Source organism: Leptopilina boulardi, unplaced genomic scaffold, assembly GCF_019393585.1.
Source record: "Leptopilina boulardi isolate dan_hultmark-lab unplaced genomic scaffold, ZJU_Lbou_2.1 LbouV2_112, whole genome shotgun sequence".
In the NCBI taxonomy this organism is placed as follows: Eukaryota; Metazoa; Arthropoda; class Insecta; order Hymenoptera; family Figitidae; genus Leptopilina; species Leptopilina boulardi.
This window is the reverse complement of record NW_026137655.1, coordinates 3190804-3207830: the sequence shown is the minus strand read 5'-3', so window position 1 is coordinate 3207830 and position 17027 is coordinate 3190804. Positions and strand designations below refer to the sequence as shown.

At 29.1% G+C, this 17027-nt stretch overlaps 1 protein-coding gene across 3 annotated transcripts; it reads right to left on the bottom strand.

Moving 5' to 3' along the window:
* Window positions 1-69: 69 nt before the first annotated feature.
* LOC127281519 (serine/threonine-protein kinase 10-like) lies at window positions 70-16631 on the bottom strand. Of its 3 annotated transcripts, none has more exons than XM_051305253.1 (13): window positions 16536-16627; window positions 16127-16466; window positions 13224-13922; window positions 12143-12307; window positions 11846-12044; window positions 11630-11760; window positions 11217-11540; window positions 9638-9722; window positions 9393-9553; window positions 8811-9316; window positions 8259-8713; window positions 5938-8159; window positions 70-3674 (listed from the first exon to the last, which is right to left on the bottom strand). In XM_051305253.1, exons 3-13 carry the CDS (start codon window positions 13383-13385, stop codon window positions 3519-3521), a joined length of 4566 nt encoding a protein of 1521 aa, XP_051161210.1. In that variant the 5' UTR covers window positions 13386-13922; window positions 16127-16466; window positions 16536-16627; the 3' UTR covers window positions 70-3518. The 3 variants fall into 3 exon arrangements, with proteins under 3 accessions (XP_051161210.1, XP_051161203.1, XP_051161217.1); XM_051305246.1 differs by lacking the exon at window positions 70-3674 and adding an exon at window positions 3983-5083 and having other exon boundaries at window positions 16536-16631; XM_051305260.1 differs by lacking the exons at window positions 70-3674; window positions 11630-11760; window positions 11846-12044; ... (2 more) ...; window positions 16127-16466; window positions 16536-16627 and adding exons at window positions 3983-5083; window positions 10100-10123; window positions 10837-10882 and having other exon boundaries at window positions 11217-11401.
* Between the last annotated feature and the right edge of the window lie 396 nt (window positions 16632-17027).

Here is a 17027-nt window from a genome sequence, read left to right as displayed (position 1 = left end):
TAAAATTAAGGGAATTATTACATAATAATAAATTATTTCAAGGTTGTAAATAAACGTAAAAATATTAAATTTAAAAGTATAATTGAAATATTTATTACATATTTCTTAATAACATATAACGTTACCTTGTTATCAAACGTAATTAAGAATGATAATAATTAATAGTTTTTATTCCCAAGTCAAAACTGAGAATTGAACATTAAATTTACGTGGATACTTTTCTGTTATTTTTTGTGTTCAGCACTTTTAAATATATTTAAAAATAAATCCACGTAAACTTATTGTATTCTTTTAAAATTTCCCTTGAAAAATTAAGGGATTTCAAGTTTATTCAAATTCAAGTTCTGAGCAATTACTTAAAAATATTATTTTTCTTTTGATATGTATATATACAATACATCGGATCTTTTCAATTGTCATTTCAATTCTTTTTTTTTTATTTGCACACGTTGATAATTAAAATGCGCAATTATTTGTTTCTTTCTTTATTAGTATAAATACAATTCACCAAAGATATAAATATTTTCCCCTCAATACAACAAAAAGGAATACAAAACATTTCGCATTAATCAAATATTTGATTTTGATTTCCTTAATTTTATATAATAGCTATACAAAACGACTTACATAATATAAAGTATTTAATAAATTACTTTTTTATAATTAGAAATAACACTCAAATTTCATATAAATGGAAGAACATATTTATATGTTACTTAAACAAAAACAAAAAAAAACATTGGCACCGAATATTTATATATAAAAATATATTTATATTCCCTTTTGTCGATTTTACTTGTTTTTTCTCTCTTAATTTTTTCGAGGGTATTATTTTATGTACAAAACGAACAAAGCGAAAGATTGTAAACTTTCATTTTACAAATATTCATAATGGGTGATGGGAGATCAAAATTTCCCAATTGTTTTAATCACCGTTTGAACATCTTTCTATATAATATATATATAAAAAAAAGGTACACAATAACAATGGATTTTTCTTTTATACATTATTATTATCATTCAGTCCAGTCGCTCGAATTCACGACATTCTATGTTTTTTTTCAAATTAGTAACGATTCATCAAATAATAACTCTTGGTTTCAAGACAACTCATCTATATACGAAAAAGTTTCATAATGAACCGATAAAAAAAAACGCAACAAATTGTTATTAAATGTAAAAATAACATTTTTAAGGTGCTAGCTTCTTTCTTTTTTTCTCGTTATTCATGTGCTACAACGATAAATGTTAATATTGTATAATAATTGTTTTTATGTACAAGCGAGTCTCTTATGGAGGGAAACTCTACTTCTAACTATTTAACAATTCACCCACGATACATAAATATACACAACTAAAAAATAGGCTGTGATAAAAAAATAAATAAATAAACAGCGCAAAATATTTCAATATCTTCGTAAAGCTCGCGATAAATTGAACATTTAATTGTTCATATATTTGTTTATTTGTTTGTTGCAAGTATGAATAATATGTGCCGCGTAATCAAATGGAAGATGTAATTGATTTTAAGTTACGGGAAAACTGAAAACAAAAAGAAACTAAACAAAAAATTCAAAACATAATGCCTTTTTAGAATAAAATTTATAAGAAGTAAAATTATCTGTGCATTGAGAAAAAAAGGTTTTCATATCAGAAATATTTTCTTTTTTTTGATAATATTCATATATATCTGCACGTAATTATAGTATATAATATTTACATGTAATTAGCGCAATATTTATTTGATTTAATGAAGGCATTTTTCTTTAGTGCACTAGACGATTTTATTTCCATTCAGCATCCTCAGATTTAATGAAAAACCTTAAAAAGTACGGTATGGTGTATTATAGATTGTTTTTCATATAAAACAATCATACGTCTCGAGGTTTAACAGGATTCTCTTTGTTTTTTTAATCTATTGTCTATGTGACATGATTGTCGAATAAAAGGGCAAATCTAATAAATGTAAAGTAAATCAATTATTCTTGCCGATTTTTTCAAATAATAAATTTAATTTTCAAAGTGATCATTAAGTTGAAGACCCTCAAAAAATTTGTTTAATTCAATTTTTTTTCATCTTAAAAAAATTCTTGTTGGTCTAGATTTTAATAATTAAAAAAAGAATATTATCGCCCTTCTATCAACAATATGGGAAATATTTTTCTTTTTGTTTTAAATATGTAAGCATGCACATTGAAATTTTTAGAGATTCGTTAAAAGCTTGTAAGGCTACGCAATAACGCATACTGTATTTGGTGTTGTCATTTGATTTCATTAATATACAATACTATACAGAGGCCAAACGATCACGATTAACAGTCCAAACTTAATTTTTTTTTCATTATTTGAACAGTAATATTAGAATCGTGATAGTTTAGCAAAAAAAAAACTGATTTCTGATGAGTCTCAAGGCTAAAGTCAAAAAATTTATATATAATATATATAATATTTATCCGCGGGTAAATATGTTACAAAATGCCCCATGGCACGCACATGTTGCACACGATTGCTACGATCTAATCTCTAAAATTTATTAAAAAGACTCAAAATATAGCTTTCTTTCATTTCACTACGTAACCGTACTGCTTATAAAATCATCATGAATAAGAAATTACTATATAGCCTACCCGATGCGTGGGAAGTACCTTATTTACAGGCCGGTACGCACTTGAGAAAAAAAATGAAAAAAAGTATCCCAAACACGATTCTACTTATGATAATAACAATAAGATGACTTTTGTCGTCATTTATATCTCACATTTAACTAAAAAAAAAAACCAGAAATAATTTTTCACAAAAAATTATTTCAGATTATTAAATTTTAAATCAAGAAAAATATTAAATAACGATAAAAAATTGATAATTTGGAAAATATAATTATTATAAAACAAATTGAAAATCATACCTAGAATTGTATCGTAAAGATTCTTCATCACTTAATTTCTCCCTTATACTTTTATATTTATGTGACTTTCTTTCCAATCGAATTGACATTTAATGGACTCTGTATATGCTTACAATATATATTTATAATAGAAGGCTATAAAAATCAGTGCATTGTTGATATATTTCTCGCTTCTCTAATCGGGTGGATTATAGGCGGAATTGTACCAATTATTATACTTTCTCCTTGTGTGTCGATAATAAACTATTTACAAATTTTTTTCTTCTGAGCCAAAAACAATCTCTGACAAGAAGAGTATATGGAAAACTCTTCGTAATATAATATTGAGCAAAACTTTTTCCAGTATTTTTTTTTTTATTTTTTGAGAAAAAAGAAAAACGAGACTCTCTTGGAATTTGAAGTGTTGAGTAAAAAAATTCTTCAGTGTGGAAGATGTATTTTTTTCATTAAATCACAATTCCATTATTAAGAATCTGTTGTTTTTTTCCTCATATATCAGCACATTTTTAACTGTTTCTCAGCAGATTTAATTGGAAGAATAACAACTAACGCAATATGTAGTCTTTAATTCAATTATTCTCAGACAAATCGAATAATATCTTTTTGTCAATTTTTAACCCTCACTAACGGAAGATAATGAACTTCGTGTTGAATTAGCTGTATGATGTGTAAGATCAGGTAAATCTGGTGGCAGGCACAGAGGAATAGCACTAGGTCCATAAATTAATTCCTGTTCTTCCAATTGCAATGCAAATTGTTCTTCCAGTTTCTGTAACATTGAAAAAAATATATTTTATTTTCCCTTTATTTATTTATCTTCAAAATCTCCATCTATTTTTCTCCCTTCTCAAATAAACAATATTTTCTAATTCAAATTCTATGTCGACTAGAATTCAGATTGAATAAATTTATTATAATCCAAAATTTGTAATAACTAACCTGCTCAATTCAAAGACTCTTTTTCTCGTTCATGATCTTGACTACAATTTCTCAGGGATTGTTTGTTTATTGATTTTTCAGGAAAGTAATCAAATGAAGCGTTTTTTTTGAAAACGTAAAGCAACAACAAAATGATAATAAACAATAAAAACAAATTACCTTTTATCTAACTATTAGTACAAGGTACATATCCCTTTATGAAAGTACTTTTTTTAAATATATTTTCAACAAACCAATAATAGGAATGTTTATGGCACTACTACAAAAAATTTTTTTAACACTTTCTACCTGTGACATTAACCACACAAATGGAATGTAGTGACGGACAAACATTTTTTTTTACAAAAATGAGCTTAATTACAAGCTTTTAACATAAAAAAAAGAAAAGAAAAAAATACACAATTTTATCCTGAGTTTGTAAAGGTAACAACAATTTGAGGTACTTATGAATAATTAACATATTTCAAAAAACTACCATAAAAATATTTCAGAATGTTACCCTAAATTAATCATAAACAATATTAAAACTAGTAAAACAAAGAATTGCAAAAAAAAATAAAAAAAAAATAAAGCAATACTAAATTTAAAGATTAATATTCTAAAAAAATTGTCTCAAGAAAATTAATTTGTTTTGTTTGAATGTTTCTTGTTAAATGTATACGTGTAAATGTATATAATCTTGTTTAAAAACAAGACTAAAAAACCTCACAATTATTAAGGAGAGACTTACTCTATTCAGATGAGGATATTCGAAAAATGGTATAAATTTCTGAAAAAAAAACATTATGCGCAATAAAGCAAAAATCGATGAGAGAAACGTTGAGACGAAATATTTTTTCTATATAGACGAACAAAAGCGTGATGGACAAGAATTTTGCAAAAAACGATAAAATGCAAAAAAAGAAAAAAAGAAAAGAACAAAAAAAAACATAATCACTAATTACGAGGAAACGAATAAGGAACAAGGTCTGATTTAGAATATCTTCTGGAGAGCGTGCTGCTCAATGAACTTGTGTCGGAACCGCTGGTTTTCAAACTTACACGAGGTATGCTAAATGAAGAAGGTGAATTGGGAGTGGAATTGTGTGGGATTTTTGTTGATCTTTTTAAGGTACCGGGTAATGAAAGAGTTGAGTAGTCAAAAGTAGTAAGATAGAAGCCGCTAAGACGAGAAGGTAAATAGCCGCGGTAACGTGTCTCCAATGCTTCCATTTCAGTTGTCAGCTCCGCCTCTAATTTCTACAACAATAGTATCACTCATTTAAATTTTCTTTTTTAAAATTTTCGTTTCCATATACAAGAGAGAATGACTTTCTCATTCGACAAATACTGAGGTATAAAAATGTTTTATCCGCAAAATATTGATCTAACTGACCTCGTCCTCATCAAGAAATTCGGAAAAAAATATTTTACGATTAGAAAGGAACACGAAAATCAGGATGACTGCAAATTTATCTGAATTCTTATTTAAATATTCGCTATAAAATTTTGACATTTGTTTTATAATTTCTTTTTATAAAAATCTTTGACATTTGAAATTTTTTTTGCGGACATTCTGTAAAAATTAAATATCTGTGGAATAAAAAAATTGTTTACTTTTTAAAACCAACTATAAAATATACATTTCCCGCATTGAAACAGTCCAAAGAAAAGGATAATAATTATTATACTAACGTATATAAGAGTGAAGGTTTGCTGCATATGTTGACACCATTTATACAGGTACATAAGTACGAGTGTGGGTAGTCAAGAATGTGTTTGTTACAAAAGAAAAAGTGTAGGCACACATTATTCAAATTTTCACGACTTGGCGAAAATGAAATACTAAAATTAAAACTCACGCCTCTCAAAATTATTTAATTTTTGCTTCATATTTCATTAGTATTTAATTATATTGCAAAAAATCAAATTGTAATAAAAATTTGTCGCACATTGAAATTATGCTGGTAAAAAAAGAAGCTATAGCTTTGCGCAATCAAACAATAATTAGATGCAACAATTAAAAAAAATTGTAATATATTGCCAAAAGTGATAAAAATCTTGTCAAAAACAAGAAAATAGAAAATAAATACTATGAAAATAATCTGACATACCTGTTTACGTGGTTTCAATAGAGTTTTCCACTCTCTCAACTCCTTGGTATAAGCCTCTTCTTGTTCCTTCAATTTCATTGTCTCATGCTCCATCAGCATTTTTCTCTTCTCATTTTGCAATTGTTCAAGTTCCTTGATATTTGCATCGCACTGAGCCTTAACTTCCTCGAGTTGTCGCGAGTGCTTTAATTCAAAACGTTGCTGTTCCGCTCGATACCTTTTCTTCTCGTTCTCCTGGAATTTCTTCAACTTATCTCTCTCGGCATCTGGATCAGGTGTTGTCGACGTTATAGAAATTCTCATCGATTCCCTAAACATCATTTCTCGTGCCTTCATCTCATTACGAATTCGTTTTGGCAAATTTCTACGTTCAATTGTCTGTCGTTTTATTAATTCCTCCTCCTTTCGAAGATTCATTCGTTTCATTTGTTCCAATTCTTTTTCATGTCTAATCAACATTTGATGCCGTTGTAAGAAAAAGATATCCTTCAATTGTCTCTTTAATAATTGTTGTCTCTCATGAATTTGACGTTCCTCCAATTCCCAAATGGCAGCTTCACGTGCTCTCATTAATTGTTGTTTTTGTTGAAGAAATTGTCTCTCCATGAGGGCTATTTTTTCACGATGACTATCCGACAAACGTCTCAATGACATTTCATGATTTTCGTTCAATTTCTCCAAGAATAATTTCTCACGATCCTCGTGTTCGGATTCGAGTTTTTCTTTACGCACTTTAAATGCATTCTTTCGCTTTTCTTTGGGCATTAAATCAACTTCTTGTTTAATCAGTCTCAAATCTTGTTTCAGTCCCTCGCGGAATTGTTTTAATTCACGTTCTTGTTCGCTACGAATTTTTTTCGACGCTAACCTTAAATCGGCTTCTTGTTGTGTTTCAGCGCGTTCAATTTGTTGTCTCTGTTGTCGAGCGAGCATTTCTAAATCGGCCTCAGCACCACGTTCCAATAATTGTCTCTCTTGCTCAAAACGTTTCTCCTGATGATCTTTATTACATTGTGCTTTCTGCGAGAGATCTTGAAATTGTTTTTGTTCCATTTTTTGTAACATTTTCAATTCACGTAATTCCTGTTTTCTGAATATTTGATCATCATACACTTTTCCATTTTCATCGTCACCGTAAATAACACGTGATGTTGTGGTAGTGACAACAACACCATCAATTTCAAATTTTCTTGTTCGCTTTCGCGTCTTTTTCTTTAGATTCATCATTTGTATGTCTTCTTTAGTCCGCGTTGTTCGTGGAACGTCGCGATTATATTCTGGTTTGCGACGAAGAACCACTTCATCATCGATTTCGGAAGATTGTCGTGATTCACGGCCAATGTGATTTTCTTTATTTGATCCTCGACTGTCCTGACTGATGGTTGTTGAAATTGATTCCGCGTCTGAACGATCAACACTCTTACTCGGTGTATAAGATCGTGTTGATCCAGAATCACTGTGTGATCGAGAACCCTCGTAGCTATCTGGAGAAACACGTTTTTCTTTTTGTTGTGTTTTGAGATTAGTTTCACTTTGTTTTTGTATTTTTGGAATTCTATTCACATGCGATGGTTGATTATTCTTAAGTTGGCCATTCATTTTAATTGGTGCCTTACGTCCAGCATCGTCAACCTCGGTTGTATCAACTTTGGAACTCGCTATAATCATTGATGTTTTACTTGTTTCATCACCACTGTCACTGGATCTTTCAGTTGAACTAATATCACTCAATGATGAACCTGTTCGAACAACATTGCATTTACCGATAACAGATGAATCTTTCACTTGTTCTTGCTCGTCACCAACTGTAACAACTGAAACGTGACTAGTATCTTGTAACTCGTCCACTATTGGACTGACTATGATGACTTCGGATTCATCTAACTTTTTACCAATTTTCTTACTTGCGTCCGTAATGACAATTGATTGTTCTTGAGGTGTATACTCCAAACTATCGAGACTAGGAAATCCATCATCGTCAGTTGAGCTTTCGTTTACTTGTGTTTTATTTGTCTCGTTAGCGACGATAACAACCTCTGACGTTGGCGAGGAATGTCTTGGTGGTGGTGTTGATGATGCATCAACAAGAACTGGTGGATGAGTTGTAACAACTGTCACTTGACTCACATTGCTCGCAAGACTGTTTGACGGATCTGGAGTTTCAGTCGTGATCCTTACTGTTGAAGTGTTTAGACGCATTTCCTGATCAATTGCCGATTTTCCTAAACACAATTATTGATATAATTTTAATGAAAACAAACTTTTAAATTAATAAGAAAAAAAAGAAAACAAAAATTAAAACAATTATACACTCAACTTACCAGTAATAACAACAATATTATCTCCACTTCCGCATCTTGATATACTTTTGCTTCTATTAGGCGTTGATGTAATAACGGCAACATTAACCGCAGAACCAGAAGCTCTCCTGTCCCTTGTACGCTGTCCTGGTGGACTTTCACGACTAGGTTTTGAGACATTTTCATACGAATCATTTCTAGAAGAACCTTCGCTACGACATTTTTCAAGATCTTCACGAATCTCCGAATTCTTTTTAATATCCCCTGTTGAACTGGCTTTGACAGAACTCTTTTCTGAGAAGGTAGAATTTCGCGTTTTCGGTGGTTGTTTCGCATTTTCGGCAATGGAATCATTAATACGTTTTCCAACTTCCATTGATATTTGCCTTTCCAACACAGCATTAAGTTTCTCCTCCACGGATCGACGTTTCTCCTGAATGCTTTTAATATTTTCAATTGACGGTTTTCGTTCAAGTCTGAAATTAAAAATAATATTTAATATTTTTGGCTATACTATTATTAATTTTTAAATTTGTCTTACGAAAAACAAAAATAATTAAATTATTCAAATACCTGTTTTTCTCTTCCAATGAACACTGTTTATTTAAAACAGGTTTCTTCCATTCATCACTAGATACGGGACGTACTGGTGCGGATTTTCTCTTCTCCTCAATACTCATTTGTTTTTTACTTCCCGAATGTCTTTTGCCTTCTGCTGATTTTGGTCTAATGTCAACATTTTTCTTTTCGGGACTTCTTGCATTTTCCTCAACCTTTGGTGATTTAATTTTTTCCAAATTATCCATTGAAATATTTTTTTCAATTGACTTTTGACTTTCGCCGTTGAGATTCGACGAATCCTCCTTGTTATGATTTTGCATTGATACATTTTTAATTTGTTGTTTGTTATCATCAATTGCTGCCGATTTGGGACGATCTGTTATCTCAATTTTTGGAACATTTTCTTTCTCGTCATTTTTACTATCTTGACGTGGCAATGGTGGTGGAGGTGGTGCTGGACCTTTTTCTCTGGACAGTCTTCTTTCATTTGTCTCACCCGTAGCTGGCGGTTTTGGTGCCTAAACAAATAAAAACATTTTTCAGAATCGATATGTTTTTTTAAAATTATTCCTCAAATTGTTTCTTCAATTATACCTGTTTCTTTTCAACTGATAATGGAATATTTTCCTTAGAGTCAGTTTTTCGTATTTTCTTGTTTCTTTCTTCCTTCTCGCCATCGCGAGTAATTTCTCGTTTGTTGCTCTCTTCCTTCTTAACAGATACGGGTGGTGCAATTGTCGTTTCTTTATCATTAACTGTAATTAAAAATTCACATTTTTATTATTAAAAAGTTGATTAAAAAATGGAAATTTGGAAATAAATAATTGGATTATAATTACCCTTAACGTCAATGTCACTGCGTACAGATGCAGAGTCATCTCCGAGTTGATCCAGTTCCAGTGGAAGCTGTGACGTGCGCTGCTCCTGCAAGTCACAATAAAATTCTTTAAAAAAAAAATTAAATATCAAATAATTTTAATAAATTTATAAATTGCAAATAATTTTGCGATAAAAAACACAGATAGCATAAACTAGTGTTATTTTAATAAATCAAAGTATATGTAAATAAAATCAAAAAGAACTAAAATTATAAAATATTGATGAATCTTTTTCTCAATAGTAAACGGAAGTTTAAATTTTCGAGAAAAAATTAGTCTATTAACTTCCGCTTGCTAAGAGATTTTATGGTGATTTTGCTGCACAAGGCAAAGTTTAAATATATTATAAAATTTGGCGTATAAGTAAAAACAAAACAAAAAAAAAAAGATTGGAGAAAATATTATGGCCGATAAGCTACTGACCTGGCAATCGCACGGGCGATGGGGCTGGCGAGGCCCAGGAGAGCCGCATGCACAGCCGAATAAATAAAGTTACACGTTACAACAGCACATTCACGATTTATTTATTTTTTAATTCCATATTGTAATTAGAAATTAAAAAAGAAAGAACGTGAAATGATATAAAAATTGAATTCAAAATAATAAATTAATAATATTGCAATATATAGCAAAAAAATTGTGACTTGCATTTTTTTTATATTGTTATAAACTATTCATTTTTTTTCAGCAATAATTATATATGCATGACATATGATAAAACAACAATAATTGCATCTTCTTTCCTGCGTAATCATCTAAATATGCTGAAGCTAAAAACTATTTCGTGCAAATATATAATAGAAATCCAATGTTACGGAATTTTTAATGAATTGACATTACAAATTCCAATTCACAAAATAAAGAATAATATTTAGATTTCCCTGCAGGTAATTGTAGAAAATGCAATAGTGTCTACAGTATTTTATTAAAAATAATTATTATTTAAAATTTATATTTTTTTTAGCAATATTTAAAAATTTTCAGAGAAATTCAAATATTTTCTATAAAAAAATAATTTACATCTACAGTTAATTGTTCTTCTCTATTTAAAGAAAAAAAGAAATACATTTTTGAATCAGCCAAAGAAACAAAAAAAAATGGTGGTAATATCTTTGCTAATAAGTGACTACTATTGACGCTATCACTTGAAAGCAGCTTACCAATTCGCTGATACTGTTCTCTGTGCTTTTTCGCCTTTTTGGCCTTCTATTGTAGTGCAAGCGTGTAACAATGTATTTACATGTTAACCGTATATTATAATTCAAGCGAGCGCTCCATTTTTCTTTCTCGTTATTATTATTATAACTGTTATTCTCAAACATGCTATTTCAGTGAATGCAAAAAATACCCGAGATGTCAAGAGGTATTTTACGAAAAAAGAGTAATTTCAGTTTTATGAACTAGAGGGTTTTGTTTTATACGAAACTTTATGGAATTCTTTACAATGTATGATTATGTTAAAAAAAAGAGACAAAAAAAACCGAACAAAATTAAAAGAGAAATTAAAAAAAAGAAGAAAAGTAAAAAGAAAAATTTGTACCTCAGCTTCTTCGTCAACAAGTTCTTCTTCCACAACATCAGCCTTATATTCGAGTAATAAATCCCTAATCGGTTTTGAATCTAGAGTTCGATTAATAAATGAATGCTTAAGTAATTCTTCAGACGTTGGTCTTGAAGCGGGATCCTTAATTAATGCCTTGGCAATGAAATCATTAAATTCTTTACTCCATTTGCCAGGTTGATCAAGCTTTGGTGGATCGCTTTTTTGAATCTTCAATAGGACTCGCATTGGAGACATTTCATGATTTGGTGGTTCCATTTGTGCAAATTCTATTAAAGTTATACCTAGAGACCAAATATCCACCTGGCGAAGAACAAAATCACATTATTTACATTCTCTTATTAAAGTACAAAAAACAAATTGATAAAATTAAAACAATAGTGAAAAATTACTTTAAAATCGTAAGGATTGTCCCTGAATGTTTCGCATAAAACTACTTCTGGCGCCATCCAATAGGGCGTTCCAATAAAAGTATCATGTTTTTGTAGGGTTTGTTTATTTTTAGCCGAGACCCCAAAATCAGCTGCAATTGAGAAAAATTAAAATTTAATTAAAATTATGCGTGTAATTTAAAAATAGAATAAATTTTAAATTTATTTTTTTTTTACCTATTTTAATACCGCCTTGCATTGTCAGCAAAACATTGCCTGCTTTTAGATCCCTATGTATAACTTTGGATTTGTGCAAAAATGACAGACCTTTGGCCATATTTTGACAAACATATGCTATTTGTGGTTCGGTTAATGATTTTTCCAATTCAACCATTATTGAATCAACTGCGCCACCATCACAGTATTCAATTAACATCTACATTATAAATTAAGACGTTAAGTGAGTTTAATTCGCGTGAAAAATGATTCAAGGTAATTTAAATTATTAGACATTTAATTTTTTCCAATTCTTACCCATAATTTGCCTTCTGTGAAGAATGCTTCATAAAGTTCGACTACATTAGGATGCTTACATTCTGACAATATGTCTATTTCAATCATAAAGTCACTTAAATCATCTTCGCCATCAAGTGCACACATCTTTGCAGCAGCCAGCTGATGCGTTTGTTTTTGCTGTGCCTAAAATTAAAACAGCTTATTAATTTCAAAGAATTTTTTTATAATTTATTTTTTGCTAGAAGAAGAAAACTAATTTCAATATTCATATTACAAATCTTGTTTGAAAATTAATATGCAAAATAATTAAGATAGACATTTAAATTCAATAAGTTAAATATTTATTTTTAATTGATTTAATTAGATTTCAAATTCATTTTATTCTGAAATAATTTATTTCAAATTTTATTATTAACATTTTTTGAAAAAAATAGTTAGATAATTATAACTTGTTTAATTTAAACTGCAATTAAATAACTTCCAGTTAAAGACGTAAAGTTTCGTCGTAAAAATTATTATTGAACGTCGTTCGATATTGTTCAGTATAATAAAATTAGAGAAGAAGCTTTACAATTTCACGTGCTTATTTGTGTCAAGTAGAATATTAAGTATTTTTTTTAAATCACGATTTTATTACATTTTATTTAAAAAAGAAATTAATTATCAATAATATATAATTGAAAATTCTATTTTACGTAATTATTGGTATCACAAAATTTTTAAAAATCAATGATTAATAATTCCAAATGTGACAGAATTGTGTTAAATGTGTTATGCGGTTTTTTTTTATAATTTATCATAGCAATTACTAGTCATTATTAAGTTCGTAATTGATTTTTTATCAACAAATGATAAAATATTTCTGAATATTTACTTCCTTATCTTTTCTTACAATCTTGGGGGAAAATAGTATTTCTTATTTAAATAATTATTTATCATTACTTTATAAATTTATTTATACCATTGAAAATTGTTCAAATTTAAATCATCATATTCTTATTTTTTACTATTAATAGGACCCAAAATTATATTCTTCAATAAAATAATTTTATTCTATTTTTTCTATTTTTATATGTTAATAAAAAATTAAATTTTTTACCTTATACACAATTCCAAAAGCGCCACCTCCCAATTCTCCAACCATTTCCCAAAATTCTTCTGGATCGCAATCCATTTTGATGTTGTTATAAAGTTTTTTCTTCTTTGCATCATTGCCACCGAAGTGGAGTGCTTTCTTCAAATTTGATAGAAAAAACGACATATTGACTGTTGTAAAATTATTTCACTAGTTTTGATAAAAAAAAAATAACACACCGATGCACACCTCTTTTTTTTACATAGTGCACAAAACTAAAAGCATTCACTATAATACTTAATTGACGAAGTTACTTTCACCTAAGAAAATTATGAAAATATCTGTTAAAAGACATAGTCTCAATAAATTTTGAGAAATACCAAGTCTTTCATGATCAAACACAAGTTGGTAATTAATATTGGTTTTTGAAGTAATTCCTGATAATTAATCTTTCAATCAGCTTTAAAAACTCATTTGGAAGTTGCATCAGCTTCAAGTAATCTTCATTTTTTTTATATTATAAATAATAAATTCCAATTAATTAAATTTAATATAAATTGTTCAGATCCCCGTTAATTTCCAGGGGATCATATTAAATCTCTCCCGCATCTTGATAAAAAAAATCCTTTAATTGTAAAAGTAACTTTTAACTTTATTTCTCAGATATCCATTAATGTGAAGTTTCTGATCCATTTCTGAATTACAAATGAAAATCCAAGGCACCTGAAAGAAATGAAACAATTTTTATAAATCTATAATATTTTTTTCAAGAGTAAATGATATTTTTCAAATTCTTTTTAATTACTAATATTTTTCTGTTTCTCCTAATATTTAGAATATTATCATAATCATTATAGGAAACTTTCTGTCAGCCAATAATGACTTAATGACATCATTCCTTTTTGCTTTCACATACTTTCAATTTTATTGACTGTAAGTATTGAAAGATTTCAAAGAATCACTTCTTTTTTTTTGTAACGAATAATAGAAGAAATAAAAAAATTTACTGAACTGCAAAAAAGAAATTTTTTTATATTAACGAACATGAAGATAAAACTCAACAATTATTTGCATGATTTGATAAACAAGCATTAGAAAGGAATATAAATTGGAGAGAAAAAAGAAAGTGTGTGTGTGTATAACTGCAAATACTGAAACTTAAGGAAATAATACTTAAAAAAGCAAAAACTTTGTTAAACTTGGAAAGAACTTCTTCTGAAGTAGCATAATTAATGTGCTAGTAAGAAATTCTTGCAATAGAGAAAACTAGGACATGACTGTTAGACCAACATTCCATCCAAGAGGCCTTCTAATTTACCATTGGTCTTGACTTTCATTAAATAGTTTTTATATATTTAATTCTTGCATAATAGCGAAAGGCCGATATGTAAATATTTACTTACAAAAATCATTCGCTTCTACAACTGAAGTCAATGGCCTCATATTCTATATAAAATCTCAAACTTTTGCATCTTGGTTTTGCATAATCAGAAAATTGAAAAAAAATCTTCGTTTCAAACAAGTGAATTTTTCTACTATCGTTAGTTTATCAGTATAATAATTGAGATATCACGTTTATTGTCCATGAGAAGTTAGATAAGAATGATATTTTAACTGATACTGCGTCGCGATAAGGCAAATTTCGCTGGATCAGAATATTTGACATAATATACTCTTACATCTACAATTCTGATTAAATAATACATATTTTATACAATTCAAAGAAAATAAAAATATTTACTAGTTTCAGAAGGTTTCAAGCATTTTGGAAAAATATATATACTGGACGTCCAGTATCATCTCAAGTTTTCTAACAATTATAATTGACTAGAAACTATAAAATAGTTATTGTAAGATATTAACGTCATTGTTCAGTGAATCATAAATTCCTTTAAACACAATTTATGCCAATGACTTATTGCGCTTCTAAACGAACAACAGATTTCCGTAGACTATCAATCAAAATAGGACAAGAAATTTTTCTTTTAAAGGCCAAAGGGGTCGGCGAAAAATATTCAAGTTTAATGATTTTTATTTTGATTTCGCAAATAAATTAAATGTAAATTTCAACTTAGCAAGTTCCTCCCGTGTTACGAAATCCACTTTTGTAAAATAAACCTACGCTCCTCATTAATGAGTCGAGAAAAACAACTTTACCTACTTCTGAATAAATTGAATTGAGCCTATACAATTGAAATTATGACACAAGTCACCAAAGACAAGGGAATAATAAATTGCTTTTAATGTCGACTTTTATAAATTGGCGAATTTAACCCGTTCTTCTTCATCTTCTTCTGACATCGATTTTCAGAGCCTTTAAATAATATACTCTAAGGATTAAATTAATTTTTCTAGCTGCTTATAAAAACAGGCTCAGCAGTAAAATTGAATTATGAAAATTATTTCTTGCTAAATAAAAACAGAAACTGATAATAATCCACGAAAGCAATCTAAAGACATTCGTCTCGTGGCTTCCGTCCGTTCGTCCATTTGTCCAAACGTCTGTCTGTTCACCGATTGAAAACAAATCGACAGGTGCTGGTGTTTTAAAGATTGGAAATCAACAATTTTTGACACAATTGACCTGAATCCCTAACCCACCTTTCAAATTTTCTTTCTAACCTCAATATTAAATTAGTGGCCAAATGATGATTAAAACCGCACAACTATCAGGAGAAATTTTTAAAAGACCTTAGAGGACATCAGCAATCTCAATCTGCGAATGTAGCAGGCGCGTCTCCCATACGATCAGAAAACTTGGTTGTGATTTTTCTTTTTTTTCATAAAAAACTATATTATTCTGTCAACGTGATTGTTCGTCAGATACGATATGAAACTGAAATTTGAAACTTTTTTTTATTATTCTCAAAATGCAAAGTAAATTATTACGCTTTTCCGTGAGTGAAAGGTCATCAAGAAGAACTCACCTTATTTTGCGGTAAAATCCTTTCGCATACGCGAATTCCTCAGACTTCACTTTGCAAAAAACACTTGGCGTGTCGACGCCCTTTTTTCACTGAAACTTGAGTACGATTTCGTAATCACAATCACACGATAACATCTACATAGGAAAACCACAAATACGGAAAAATCACAGAATTTCGTACGTTTGACTGTTCATCACGGCCATTTTCAGCGCACGCACAGAGCACACACGATTAAACACCACGCCTGGAAGTGACGTAACTAAAATGCAACACTGCGCTCTAGTGATGATGTTTCTAAAGATCCCAAGTTCTAAATACAACGAATCCACTTTAGAATTTTCTGGAAAAAAACTTCATTTTAGAATTTTTACTTCTAATGATTTAAGTATGAAAAATAAAAAGTACTTACAGTACAAATTAATTAAATTACAGAAGGCTAAAAGTATTGGTGTGAAAAAAATTTCAGCCCAGGGCCATAAGGAGTCTTGATACAATACTGGTATTAGCTGGAAATTAATTTTTAAATTACATAAAATTAATAAATATTCTTGAAAAGAAAAATATTGTTTTAGAACACAATTAATATGAAATTTACTGCGAATTAACAATATTTTGTTAATAAAAATCAGTAGATAAGAGAAATTTTATCTATTTCGAGAAACTTTGATACCTATTGAAAATACTTTTGAAATCTTATATGTATTATCAAATTTTAATGTACTTTGTTACTATTTTATAACAATAATCGTATTTGTCATTTTATCACCAACAAATTATTTTAAAAACAATTTATACGACCGGCTTGAAGATAACATTACAACCATAACAAAACGTTTGGTAGTTTGGTATTTTTTAGGGTTATTTCTAACTGACATTTGGTAGTATACAAAGTAACACACTG